The sequence below is a fragment of the Lucilia cuprina genome, chromosome 2 (genome assembly GCF_022045245.1).
Source record: "Lucilia cuprina isolate Lc7/37 chromosome 2, ASM2204524v1, whole genome shotgun sequence".
Taxonomy (NCBI): Eukaryota; Metazoa; Arthropoda; class Insecta; order Diptera; family Calliphoridae; genus Lucilia; species Lucilia cuprina.
Genome location: NC_060950.1, coordinates 50,659,354 through 50,674,917, shown reverse-complemented (window position 1 = coordinate 50,674,917; position 15,564 = coordinate 50,659,354). Strand labels below are relative to the sequence as shown.

Here is a 15,564-nt window from a genome sequence, read left to right as displayed (position 1 = left end):
TTAGGTAGAAGAGAATCATTCACGTACATACATATAAATACAAAAAAATAGTGGTAATATAAAATAATTTGTCGACCAGAAAAATCACTAATTACGTTTGTACATGTTCAATGGAATTGAAGAGATTGCTTTTTTGTGTTAATTTGTTCTTTACATTTTAAAATTAGTTGGAATTGCAGGTGTTATTCATTCCCACAATTAAACGATAATAAAATTTTAAATAAAAAATAATACAAAATTGTGTTGTTAAGTTTGTATTATTTTTATAAAAAAATTACCCGATACGTCATGAACAGTTTCGTATTTATTATTATGATGACGATTACAAGAGAATGGCAATTTGCCTCCACGGAACAGCAAGCGCTACCGGTTTAACGGCGAACAGCGGAACAAATATTTTTATTTATAAAAGCAACTGTTATTGTTGTGTTGGATGCAGTGCAATCATTAAACGATAACTGATAACAAGTCATCAACAATAACCAAACATAATAATTTTTAAAATCGGAAGAAAACACGGCGGCATATACATATGTAATCTTAGCGTTTATACTGATTCGATCAATTAATCATTTAACTTATAAAATTAACAAAACAAATTTATTTGTTATTATTGCATTTAGCTGAAACAAGTTTGCAATTGCTAAATTTAATTAAAATGCTCGCCAGCGAGAGTATTCTTCGTAGTCACCATCATCATCGCAATCATCATCATCTCAATCAATCACAACAGCAGCAGCAACATACTAAACAATTCAATGATTCTATATATAAGCAACAAGTAGTGCACGATGCTGTCGATTCTAATGAATTGGCACGAAATACCTCCGTAAATGCATTTAATTTATCACATCCTATAGTACCTTCACCCACTAATGTAAACGCTCGTGACAATGACATTGTCAACGTAAAGTGCAAAAATAGTGGCGCGTTGTCAACAGATGAGAACAGAGCCACATCCACAAAACAGCTTCATACATTAAAAGATAAAACGGATAAAATGAACTCAAACTCGATAAATTGCCTAATTGTCAGTCATCCAAATGCCGACAGTGAAAAGTTTATACGCGAGTGTGTTGGTGAAATAATAAAATCTGCCGTCTTCGCCGGAACTAATCGCTCCAACAAAGTTGTGCAATGGCATTCACCCGAAGAGCTTAGAGAACTTTTTGATTTCAAGTTGAAAAATGCGGGGGAATCAAAGGAAACCTTATTCGATTTACTACAGAAAACAATTGATTTCTCAGTGAAAACTGGTCATCCATACTTTATAAATCAGTTGTATTCCGGACTAGATCCTTATGCTCTGATTGGTCAGTGGTTGACCGATGCTTTGAATCCTAGTGTCTATACGTACGAAGTAGCTCCTGTATTTACACTTATGGAGGATGAAGTTTTATCTGAAATGAGACGTATAGTTGGATTTCCCAATCAGGGATACGGAGATGGTATATTCTGTCCTGGAGGTTCAATTGCAAATGGTTATGCAATTAGTTGTGCTCGTTTTCACAAATCTCCCAATTCAAAGGTAAATAAATAAATTTGTATGTACTATATGTATGTAGATGTTCATTCATATACAAGCACATCAACATTAGGGTATAACCAATGTTCTACGATACTGCGAAAAATAGATTAGTTACAGTGAGCATTTGTGTATTGAAATAGTATATTTATAAAACAATTAAGAAAATTATCCTCGAAGAAATGGAAGCCATAACGTATTTGTTAATTTTATCAAATTGAATAAATCGTTTTTGAGTTATGATAAAATATAGTGTCGGTCAACTAACGGGATTGAAAGCCAAAATGCATATCGCCTCCTGAAATAATGTATGATCAAAAAACAAAAATAAAATTTTTGTTTGATTATAATTCACATCTCTTTAAAATATATAAAAAGAAATATAACGACTTTATAAAAAAATTCAAAATAACGTGTCATCAAGAACAATATTTTCATTAAGCAAAGCAATGTATCATCACTATTATTCAAGGAATTAAAACATAGTGTAATAAATAATATTGGGATTCAATTCTTTTAAACCTGAGACTGAGCAGTGCTGAATCCGAATCTGGTCTCGGTATTTATCCAACACATAATTTTTTGGTTATAACGGCGCATAATCTTTTATGTCATCTAAATCCTTTGCTTTAAAGCAAATGTTTATAACTATTATATTTATTTTTTGTTTTTTTTCAAGATTTCAAAAATTTACGACAATACTATTTTTTCAGAAGGATTTAATATGATCCAATGTCTGTCATACATTAAAATATATCTTAACACTAATTTGTGCAAAATTTTAAAAAATATTGCTGTCTAAGCAATATATGTATGCAAGACTATCGAAACCATTATTCCTTGGGATCACTTGTACCGGATATAGCTGTCCCGATATTACTTATTTTCAATACTAAACAGAACATGTTAATAGGGATTACTTGTGGAAATTTCCAGCCCTTTAGTTTCTACAATTAGGACATTTTTTAATTTATGAAAAAATTTTGTTTTAAAAACATAAATACCGTAACAAACATAGCATAACAAGGATGAATGTATAGTCGGACATTTCCGACTATATGATACTCTACACCAGTCAGTATGTTAACAAAGTGGATACTTTTTAAAAATAAAGTATTTAATTTGTTCTTTAACCGTATTGTGGAATATTTTTATAAAACTAAGTTAAGCTGATTTTTGTTGACATAATAGAACATTTAACGTAATTATGAGCCTAAAGGCCCGATTCGGGGGGTACGGTTGTATCGGGGATTGGCGAAATAATGGACCGATTTCAAGCATTTCAATAGCGTTTGTTCTTGAACCAAGAAAATAATATGTGCCAAATTTCATCAAGCTATCTTGAAAATTGCGATCTGTAGCGTGCGCACAAGGTTTACATGGACACACAGACAGAAAGACGGACGGACGGACAGACGGAAATAGCTAAATCGAAAGTGATTCTGAGCCGATTGGTATATTTAAGGTGGGTATAGAACCAATATTTTTCAGTGTTACAAACAACAGCACAAACGCATAATACCCTCCCCACTATAGTGGAGTAAGGTATAAATATAAACTTCGAAAAATAATATTTTGCTTCTGTAAACATACAAACATAATTAATAATTTTATTTTTATAACGTTTTTGCTTATCCTGTAAATTTATGAAAAGTGATTATACGTTAGTTTGCATTTTATATGTATGACGATATAACCAATACATATGTATGATTAAATCCAGAAATGTTTTCAGATTTAAAAGTTACAAGCAAAGTAAAATTTTTTAAATTTTCTTCTCATAAACCAAAAATTTGTCTTTTAAGTACTGTAGCCGAGAACCTCTATATTATGAAATTGTTTTTTTACAATTTGTTTAAATAAGTTTTAATGAATTTGTGTGCCATCACAAATCCCTGAACTCGTTATTTTGAAAATTGAAATCCCCTTATTTTGAAAATTGAATTTTGGGATTTTATGAAAATCTTCAAATCATCATGCTTGTAAATAAAATGTTGAAGTTAGTTAAAATTTAGCAGACAGAATATGTATTCAAATTAAAACAATCCAATTGATTATAATTTTTCAATATAGACATTTAGAATTTTATAATTTCTGAAACCAAAGTATAACAAGTAGTTCGACGCTTTGACAGCAGTACCTAACTCTAAGCATGTGTTAGTGAAAAAGTTCCTAACTCTAAATATGTGTTGGTAACAAAAATGTATATGTGTTGGTGCATTTTGAACACACAAAGTTTTATAAAAAAAATTAAATTCTTAAATTTGTTTGAATTTTCAATACCAAAAATTGAAACTCTGTTTGTAAATTAAAATTCAACAACAACAAAAATGAAATGTCAAGAAATAGAAAAAATTATTTTTTCCAGTTTAAGAAAATTAAAAATTATTTTATGTGGAAATTGCGATGGATCTATTTAAAAAATACAGATTTTTAGTGGATAGCTGAAATTTCGCATACGATCCCTAAAAGTGGTCAAAAAAGTAAGGTAAACTTTTGAGTGTTTTGACAAGTTTAAACTTCTCACAAGAGAGTTAAATTCACACGGAACTGGTAGATGTGAGAGAGTAATTTCCTATATGTGAGAGTCGGACTACTTGTTATACTTTGTTTGAAACTTTTTAACTCCAAAATTTGGCGTAAGCACTTTTTTAAACCTCATACTGTTCCATGCGAACTAAAATTATGACAGAGCCCAATTCAATTATTTTAACTTCAATTTATAATCCTTCCCTTGAAAACTATTTCGAATTTTATATAAATACATATTAGTTTTGGAATATAACATGTTCGTAGGATTTATTGAAAATTATATGTACATCCAGAACAATCTAATTTACCATTACCGGTATAACTCAGATTTGTAAGAATTGCAAAATCTTCTTGTATTTTGCCACACTCTTCTTGTGCTATGAAGGTCCATATTTTATAGCAGTCCACACTAGGAAACTTTTGATTTTGCGTGAGAGAGAAAAAATATCATTAAACTCTCTCGCGGTACGGAGTTTCCCATATTCGGAAACTTTTTTTGTTTGTGCCGGTCCACACTAGGAAACTTTCGTAGAGAAACGTTTTCTTAATTCTCTTTTGAAGTTTCCTAAATGTCCACACATATAAACTTTTGCTTCAGAAACTACTTACTGCCGGTCCACACTAGGAAACTTTTTTTGGGAAACTTTTGATTTTGCATGAAAGAGAAAGAGAAGGAATATCATTCATCTCTCTCACGGTACGGAGTTTCCCGTACTCGGAAACTTGTTTTGTTTTGTTATTCTTCTCATTCGTAAAACAACAAATTAATTCAAAAGATAGTTAAGAAAAAGTTTCTCTACGAAAGTTTCCTAGTGTGTACCAGGTCTAATTCTTCTCATTCGTACAGCAACAAATCAATACAATTAACACGTAGTTTCTGAAATAAATGATTCAATGTGTAGACATTAAGTATTTTTCAAAAGAGAATTAAGATAAAGTTTCTCAACAAAAGATACCTAGTGTGGACCAGGTCTAAATGTAAACCCGATTTCACCATAAATTCTTAATCGGGTTTAACTTTGGCGACAGTAGGAGCTAATATAGTAATGGAATTTGAACAGTTCGATCGAGTGCTTTTACCGTATATTTGCGGTCATTATCCAGTTTTCCAACGTATTTTCAATGTTTCGATCCTCAATCAATAAAAATATCAAAATTAAATCACTTGATAATATCAATAGAAATTCATGATTCCATCAATTTCAGGCCATCCATCAATTTTAACCATGCTTGAGAAGAGACTATAAAGCCTCTTGTATTAGAATTCCCCAAAAGGTTTTAAGAACTGGTCGTTTAATAATTTGATAAATATTTTATGGACATATGAACCAAAAATTAATCTTTTTGACCAGTTTGGCCAAAGCATGTATATAGAAAACCGAATGTACCATTAAAAGACCTCGACATAATGCCCGTTATAAAATTTGGAATATGGAAAATTTATAAAATTTAATGGTAACATGAATGCCAAAATGTTACTGATATTATAAGGCATTTTATCGCGATATTTTTAATGATTGGCTTCAAAACGTTAAAAATACTATGATGCAATTGGATGATGACCACGCGCCAAAGTAAAGGGCCAAATAGACTACACAGTATTTTACGTTTGTGCAAGCCTGTTGTCCAGTGTATGAAGGTGTTTCGTGTTTGCACAAATGCTTGCGGTTTGTTTGATCAAAAAACAAAAAATTTTGATTTTTACACAAACATATTGAATTTTTGTCAATCCATTTGTATTGTTTATATTCATAAATAACCAATTTTTTTACAAAATTTATATTTCGAAAAAAATTTACATCTGTATCTTTGCAAGTCTACAAAAACGTGAAAAAATTGTTGTTTGTGCTAGCAAAGTTTGTGTAGTGTGTGTTGAAATAAAAAAGGTATGTTTGTCAAGCCGCTTGTGTAGTCTATTTGGGCCTTAAGTGAGTTAATTTAATTTTTTTTATCTGAAGTATAGTGAAGAGGATTTTTTATTTATTTTAGTTTAAAGATATCTTCATTTAATACAGATTTCAAAAAATATTTAAATATTTCACCATCATTTACTCATTTTTGTCACACACTGTATATAAAATTTGCTGAGTTGAGTTTTGTTTTGCTAAATCAAAAATTTTAAAAATTTTCGAAAATTATGACTCAAAAGACATAATTACATATTTAAAAAAACTCGAATTTCGGGATATCCTAATGCGAAAAAAAAACACGGATTTTCGGGATCATGATTTCGAAATTGGCGTCCCTAATATCCACGTACCCCTTTTTAAAAACAACTTTTTTATAAAATAAGCGAATTACTATCATATTCAGTTGTTTAAAACATCGCACGCAATATTTTAAGTATTAATTGACACAGTATTAGAATTTTTTGAGTAGAAATAAAAGTAATTTTTTGATTTTTTAGCAAGAATAAAAGTATTTTTTGACATTTGAGCAGCAAAAAAATATTTTTTGATTATTGGAAAATAAACGATTCTAAAGCGAAAACTAACTTTTATTTCTACTCAAAAAATTAAAGTCAAAAATATAAAAAGCATTGAATTTTATTAAACCATCTTGCAATATGATGCAAGATGGTGGAAAACTATTGTAGTTAGAGTCTTCAAAATCGTTAAGAAGGCTTTTTTAGTTACATTGCATTTAGGGTAGCAGAGCTCAATGAGTATAGCTTGGTTGAAAATAAAATCCAAAAAAAGAAAACATCAGCAGACATAGTTATCACATTCTATTCTTAATAAAATCCTGAAAATGACGAGCATTCACTCGATTTTATTCCAAAAATCATAAAGACAATTTCCAACACAACCTGTCTTTAAAAACTGCATCTTATTTCAAATATTTTACCGCATATTGTTGTTTAATAACAATTCATGATTTGTTAAATTTTAACTTCAGAAACATGGATTATTTGGATCAAAACGGCAGATTATATTCACATCAGAAGACTCACATTACTCCGTTGAAAAATTGGCAATGTTTATGGGTATGGGCAGTGAAAATGTGTGTAAAATAAAAACAAATAAATTTGGAAAGGTTGATATTGAGAATTTAGAAAAGCAAATTAAGAAATGTATCAGTGAGAATTGCGAGCCAATGATGATATCGGCTACCTCTGGTACTACAGTTCTTGGAGCATTTGATGATTTAAATAGTGTAGCTGATTTGTGTAAGCAATATGGAATGTGGATGCATGTAGATGCTGCTTGGGGTGGTGGAGCATTAATGAGTCCAAAATATCGCCATTTATTAAATGGGATCGAAAGGTAATCAAATTTTGTATGCATTTGAATATTTGTTTTATTAACATTTACATGTAATTTTCAGAGCCGATTCGGTTACATGGAATCCTCATAAGATGCTAACAGCGTCCCAACAGTGTTCGACATTTTTAACACGGCACAAAGATATCCTTTCTCAATGTCACTCAACGAATGCCACATATCTTTTTCAGAAGGATAAATTTTATGATACATCTTACGACACCGGTGACAAACATATACAATGTGGTCGAAGAGCTGACGTTTTTAAGTTCTGGTTTATGTGGAAAGCTAAGGGTACCAAGGGCCTGGAAGAACATGTGAACCAGTTATTCAAAATGTCTGAGTTCTTAACTAATCAGATACGAGAGAGATCTGGTTTTGAACTTGTTTTAGAAAATCCCGAATGTACTAACATTAGTTTTTGGTATGTGCCTCCCAGTTTAAGAGGTATGGAGAGAAATGACAAGTTTCATAGCGAATTGCACAAAGTAGCTCCAAAAATTAAAGAAGCCATGATAAAAAAAGGTTCTATGATGGTAACATATCAACCTTTGCATAATTTGCCAAATTTTTTCAGAATAGTTTTGCAGAATTCTTGCCTAACCGAATCTGATATGATATACTTTTTGGATGAAATAGAAACTCTGGGAAATAACTTATAACTTTATTGCAATTTATCAAATTAAATAAATAATTTTTAATTTTACTACAAAATATATGAAATTAGAAAATTCAGTTTTATGTTGAAATTAATTAAAAACAAGTGATAAACTTCACAGTTTTATCCTTCTCACCCAATCTTCCAACACACAAACTATTTAAAATGTTATGTTATTTGTATTTTCAAAACAGTATCTACATGTGTATCAAATTACGCAAATAAAATTACAAACATTATATATTATCTGTATATTTAAAATAATTATAAGTAAATCATGTACAGAAATTATAAAATAAACGTTAAACATCAGATTTTTAAAAATATTATATTCTGGAGCAATTTCAAAGCTTTACATGTTTAATACCAAATTGATATATTTTTTAAAATTTAAGGAAAATCATTACAAATCGAGTCACTCGAAACCGAAGGATTTTAGACCTATCAGCTATCTCTATATACTGAAGACATTTGGGAGAATCCATGTGAAAGCGGGCAGCAGTCAGATATGAAAAAATAATTCATATCTGGCATGAATTTGCTAATAAATATTATGAATCGAACTTGACTTTTTTTTACCAAACCATTTTCATTCAGAATACTAAAAGTTCATAAAATGAATTTGACATGACGAAATTTTTTTTGTATTTTTACTTTTTTTCTACGATATTTATAAAAAAATTGCAAAAGAAGTCCATTATCTACTAATATGTTTCCGTATTTAGTAGATAGTAATTTTATATTAGCAAATATTGTACTAATAAAAAAATAAAAATCTTGAAAAACAAAATCTTTAGCAACAAAACATCAGCAAACTTAGTAAAACTTCTTTTTCATAAAATCCGTCAAATTTCGCGAACATTTATTCGATTTAAATCTCAAAATCATAAAGGAATAAAAAAATTTGAAATATTTTAAGTCAAGGCTTCTAGATTTTGTTTGAAAAATTAATATGAAAAAATTCAGGAAAATTTAGGAACTTCTTAAATATTATCAACTTTTATCAATAAAAGCAGTTCATAATATTTATGCTGAAACTTTTTTCTGTGTATGGTTAATTATAATACATAAATATATCTCATAAAGCACTGGTCCGATTTCAATGAAATGTAGTAGAAAGTTATTGATGACGATCAATCCATACTAATAGTATATGTTGTTATCGCAATATTAAGAAACAAGGAGGAAAAAGGATTGAAATCTTCGACTTCAAAAATATTTTTAAAGCTTTAGCATCTAAAAATGATATCACTTTAACTGATCATGAACTTTTCATAATCTCGAAAATACATTAAGTTCAGATACATATCGCAAAATATTTAAATGTAAGTGTTTAACCTTCATTTTCACCATGCCTAGTTATTTTTATACCCACCACCATCAGTGGTGATAGAGAGTATATACATTTTATCATTCCGTGTGTAACACCAAGAAATATATATTGGGTCCCCCGATTGCTGGTCCAATTAAAAAAATATTTTCGGCAAATTTGGCTGACTTCGTTTGCATGAGTTGTATTCCATTATCGGTCGGATGTAAGAGGTGTAAATAGTAAGAAGATCAGATGGGGTGAAGTATGTCTTACACCGTTTCCAAAAATCGGAACACTTGAATGCTTCTTTCGACACTGAATTTTCATGCCCAGAACATCTGATTCCTTCATATTTGCACCATATTTGCCTACGTAAAATTTTATAAATTTTAAGAAAAAAACTTTATCTGAACAGTTATTTTTAGCAAAATAAAGCAATTTGTTTGTTGTATTTTTTAAAGAATATCTTATATTTTAATTTTCTACCATAAAAAGTAAATCGTTATATTAATTAACGAGATTTTTGATAAAATGTGAACGTATTGTTAATTTTATGGGTCAATAAAGTATTTTGCTTTTTTAGGTTTTTTGTTAATTTTTTTAATATTTTTTTAATCGGTTATTACCGTAAACCGATATCCCTCTAAGTAGGGCCTCATTTTACGAATGCCCCATAGTACGGCTAGGCATTCCTGTTCCGTTGCGGAATATTTCCGCTCAAGATCGTTAAGAGTACGGCTGGCATATGCAATGACCTTTTCTTGCTCCCCATGCCTCTGGTACAGTACCGCTCCTAAACCTTCTTTACTAGCATCTGTCTGTAGAAAAAATGGTCTCTCGAAATCGGGACAGCTCAATATCGGGGCCTCTGTTAATTTTAGCTTTAAATTCTCAAAGGATTGTTCTTGTTCAGGACCCCAGATCCAGGGGATTTTCTTTTTCAGCAAACGGGTCAACGGTTCGGCCAATTTAGAAAAATTTGGGATAAATCTTCGATACCACGACGCTATTCCCAAAACGCGACGTAGTTCTCGTATAGTTTTCGGTGCCTCTAATTTTTGTACGGCCTCTATTTTTCCTGGATCTGTATGGATTCCGTCGGTACACACTACGTGGCCTAGATACTTTAAACTGGTTCGCATGAATTCACATTTATCGAAGTTTATCTGCAGGTTAGCTGTCAGGAGCCTAGAAAAAAATGTTTTTAACATGTCAAGATGTTCTTCAAACGTGCTCCCCAACACAATGATGTCATCTAGATATGCAAAAACTTTCGGGTACAATTCGGGTCCTATGACGTTATCAAGGATTCTCTGAAATGTGGCCGGGGCCGAGTGCAAGCCGAATGGCATGACCTTCCACTGGTATAATCCTCGGCCGGGAACGGTAAAGGCGGTATACTGACGGGATTGGGTTGCTACAGGAATCTGCCAGTATCCGTTCTTTAGATCAATAGTTGAAATAAAAGTGGCTTCTTTCAATTGATCGAGTATGGCATTGATGTGAGGTATGGGATAAGCATCGGGTTTAGCAGCTGCATTTATTTGCCTGTAATCAATGCACATCCTCCATGTCCCTTGTTTCTTTCGGACGAGGACAACAGGTGAGCTATACGGACTGTGGTACGGTTCAATCCGATCCATAGAAAGCAATTCATCTACCACCTTGTTGATGATACTCTGCATAGAGGGATTGCGAGGGTAGTATCGTTGTTTGATAGGCCGCTCGTGTTTCATCCGAATTATGTGCTCTCCCATATTACATGGCTCTTGAATAGCTGCAAAGGATACTTTAGCGGCATCCAAGACTGCTTGCAATTGAAGATTCTGTTCAGAATCAAGAGATTTACGTTCCACGATGGAATGTATTGCATGGAGTGAGCTTACTCGACTAGGCTCTTAAGCTCGTAGTTCCTTCCCATCAATTAACAGGGTTGCCTTGCGTCGTCGCAGAAAATCCATCCCAAGAATGACGGGTTCCGCTAAGCTATCAAGGGAAGAAGCCAATAGGTGGGTAGTTTTTCCGTTAGCTTCTACGGCAATAGGGTATACATTAACACCGTCCGCTAACTGGATTGTTCGTTGATGGTTTCGAGGTCGTATATTGTGTGCTTCGGGCAACTGTCGGACCGTCTTCCCCAAATAAGTGAGAGTAGATCCTGTGTCCACTAAAGCCGTAATAGAAGTGCCAAAAATTGAGATACTAAGGTAGTAGCGTCCGTCAGAAAGTGACTCTTCCCGAGAACATAGACAATCACGAGACATAATCCCATCCTGTCCACACCATGAGCAGAAAATTCGACCTTGATTGGGGCATAGCCCGCGGAAATGGCCTATTTGCTTGCAGTGCCAACAATGTGTTTCCCGATTATATATTCCGGTTGTAGAGGAAACGTCGATGTAGTGGTTGGGTTGGGGCTTTCCTTGCTTCGCTTCCTCCTTCCGTAGAAGCTCGTACTCGTCGGTTAATTCCATTAACTCCTCTATGGTGACAAAGTCGTTCCGGCGGACATACAACTTGTATTCGTATCGCAGCCCATCATAAATCCTATCCGTGTGATTCAATTTTCTTAACTCAGGATGTTGCCGAATAAGAGCCTGTAAGGACATAATATAATCCTTGGCCTTTTCCCTCAGACCCTGTTTACGGTGATATATGTTTTCCTCAAGGTGCGACAGGTAGCGCCTCGGTAAGAAAAATCGGGTAGCCTCTTCTTTAAATTCATCCCAGGTCATTATTTGTTCCCTCTTCACACGGTACCACTGCAATGCTTTATTCTTCAAGATTTCCAATAATGAGAAGAGCAATCTGCCTCTATCAAATCCGTAGCATTCTGCGAGTTCCTCCAGCCGCTCGATAAATTCCGTTAAATTATCTCCACCGTCGTATGTCAGATCCCATCTCCGAATAGTAGACATTACTTCAGCGTCACTTAGAGTATTTACCGAAATTTTCCGCGGTTCCACTGAAGGTACCGGTATCTTTACCTGATAGTCCGCTAGAGGCTTTCTTTCTTCGTCAATCACTTCCGCTTCTAGGGAACGCAGAAGGTTCTCTGAGGATGCTCGCAGACGTTTGGCTCGTAAAAGCTCGCTCAGTTGCCGACGAAGTTGGTCCACCGTAACCTTTTCGGTAATAGGAATATGATTTTGACGACATACCTCATCAATCAATATTCTCGTCGAGGAGATAAATCCAACCGAGTGATTCCGTTTGTAGAGTAGTTTGTGCAGGTTGGTCCTCCTGGCTTTGTTCCTGGCCCGATCCATTCCCGTTGGTGGTTTGGTGCGTGGTTTTTCCACTAGGTGCGTTCTTGGAATCGGGTCCCTGCTCGGGCGCCATTGTAATGCAGTTTATTTTCCAGCTGAGGTATGACTCAGCCTGTCCAGGTTCAGTTCAAAGGACTGCTTCCTTTAAATGAAAACACAAATATTTAAAATGTGATGTGTAATTCGGAACAAAGCTTTATTATTGAAAACCTTAAACTACTTATGATCTACTTAAGTGTACGATGGCTATTCGGGAGATGAGCGTTGAACGATGGTTATTCGGGAAGTGATCGTTGAACGATGATTATTCGGGAGGCGATCGGCGAATGGTGATTATTCGGAAGGTGATCGTTAAACGATAGTTATTCGGGAGACGATCGTTGAACGATGGTTATTCGGGAAGTGATCGTTGAACGATGATTATTCGGGAGGCGATCGGTGAATGGTGATTATTCGGAAGGTGATCGTTGAACGATGGTTATTCGGGAGGCGATCGTTGAATGATGCTTGTTCGGGAAGTGATCGTTGAAAGATGATTATTCGGGAAGTGATCGTTGAACGATGGTTATTTGGCGGTGTTGACGGCGTTAGCTAGACAAGTGGGAGGAAAAGGAATTTTATCGCCGTATTCTGGCGAGGTTTCTGTTAATTTCAGGGTCTATTCGTTCTACGATTAGTTGTTTGAAAGAGAGGAACTACACGAAGTCAAGAAGTATTCGGAGGTTCTTGATTTCGACTAAGAATACAATCAAGAAGTATTCGGAGGTTCTTGAGTTCGACTAAGAATACAATCGCAAATTCTACGCGAAGTCAAGAAGAATTCGGAGGTTCTTGATTTCGACTAAGAATATAATCGTAAATACTACACGAAGTCAAGAAGTATTCGGGGGTTCTTGAGTTCGACTAAGAATACAATCGCAAATACTACACGAAGTCAAGAAGAATTCGGAGGTTCTTGATTTCGACTAAGAATATAATCGTAAATACTACACGAAGTCAAGAAGTATTCGGGGGTTCTTGAGTTCGACTAAGCATACAATCGCAAATACTACACGAGTTAGTTACGAATGTAAGAAGAATTCGGGGGTTCTTACAATCGGCAATTCTACAAACTCACACTACTAGAGCAGGTATTGTGTTAGGTTCGGGCGGTACTTCGGTATCATGCACGAGTGCAGCACGAACGGCAATATCAGCTCTCTCTCTAGTCACAAAACTCTGACCACTTACATACATACATATTTCAACATAAACAAGTTAGGAATTATTAACTACTTACTTGTTTTATAGATTGTTTAATGTGTAACGTTTTGTATAATGTACTTGTTGTATGGGATGTTTAATATAAGATGGTTTATTCATACAATTTATCTATTGTATGTATAGGTTTTTGTAACTGCCACGTTACATTCCCCTTCTACTTCCGAAAAAAACATTGTTGCACAAAGCGAGTTTTCGGTCATACGACCTGCACTCCCCGAAGGTATCATTTACCGAACTTAGGAAAGCTTCGGCTCGAAACTTATATGTGCTTATGTTTTTTTTTTTGTTTTATGTGTGTTGTTTTTTTTTTTTTTTTTTTAACAAAATTTTATTTTATTTACCCAAAGGAAAGGTTTTGGTTCTTCCTTGGCATCTGAGTCGCACCATTCCGTTTTTTACCCTAACCTGAACTTTTGGTCGGCCCTTAGGGTATATCATCCACTGCGAAAGTTTCGCCGACCTCGGGGCATTGGTGACTATACCCCGGAATGGATCATCAGAGTCCTCTTCTTCACTCAGCTCCGGTGCGTTAATGTTAAGGATGTCATTTAGCAAGTCTTCCTGGTCCTGTTCTGTCCATGCTTCCTGGGGCGGATTTTCTTGTATTCCTAGCTCTTCGGTGTTTACTACCTCATCCTCAATATTTGTAGCTCTGTTAATTGGCTGCAATGCTGGGACCGGACCTAATGTTATGGAGGGACTTGGTGTAGCCTCGTCGTGGTTAGATAAGGGCGCTAAAGGTGGAGGATCTTTGGATATAATGGTGTGCAGTGGATTAATTATCCGTTTTTCCCACACTTTTCTTGCTAAATCATCCACCTCAGGGGTGCCTGATTTGGCCAGTGGTGCCCTCTCCACAGAGTGGATCTTTGGTCTTGCCTCGAATGGAACGGTGGTACATGCTTGGGCATAGCCGTCCTACGCAAATACGATTTAATCTTGCCTGGTGCTAAAGGTCTTGTATGTTGGCGCTCCATTTCAAAACTGATGGATTAAATTTCGGTAGGCGGCCTTTTATATTTTTTTTTTCTTTTATAGTTCAAGATTTCTTCCAAATAAGACTTCGGCTGGGGGGGGCTTTTGTTGTTTCGTGGACCGCGGTGTTAATACAAAACGCGATTTCTGCCAAGAAATTGTCCCAGTGACGGTGATTCCCCTCCGTGGTCTGAGATATCAGAGTTTTTATTACCCGATTTGCTCTTTCGGTGGGATTTTCTTGGGGCGTGTTAGTATATGTTTAATTCCACATTCATTTAAAAACGTTTCTACGGCCTTGCTTACGAACTGGGGGCCGTTATCCGAAATGATTGCCGAGGGACAGCCGAATCTGTATATGATCCTCTCTTTAAGAGCACCGATTACAGCTGCGGATGTGGCGCTCCGTAGAGGAATCAGCTCAATCCATTTGCTGAATTTATCTACGAACACGAGTAGCCAATTACGACCCGATGATGACCGTGGCAAAGGTCCTATAAACTTTGGGTAAATAAAATAAAATTTTGTTAAAAAAAAAACAACACATAAAACAAAAAAAAAACATAAGCACATATAAGTTTCGAGCCGAAGCTTTCCTAAGTTCGGTAAATGATACCTTCTGGTAGTGCAGGTCGTATGACCGAAAACTCGCTTTGTGCAACAATGTTTTTTTTCGGAAGTAGGAGGGGAATGTAACGTGGCAGTTACAAAAACCTATACATAAAATAGATAAATTGTATGAATAAACCATCTTATATTAAACATCC

The 15,564-nt window shown here is 34.5% G+C and overlaps 1 protein-coding gene across 1 annotated transcript; it reads left to right on the top strand.

The window, feature by feature from the left end:
* The first annotated feature begins 454 nt into the window (after positions 1-454).
* On the top strand, positions 455-8,280 carry LOC111683412 (cysteine sulfinic acid decarboxylase). Its single transcript, XM_023445481.2, has 3 exons — positions 455-1,528; positions 6,956-7,323; positions 7,385-8,280. Exons 1-3 carry the CDS (start codon positions 659-661, stop codon positions 7,980-7,982), a joined length of 1,836 nt encoding a protein of 611 aa, XP_023301249.2. The 5' UTR covers positions 455-658; the 3' UTR covers positions 7,983-8,280.
* Positions 8,281-15,564: the final 7,284 nt, after the last annotated feature.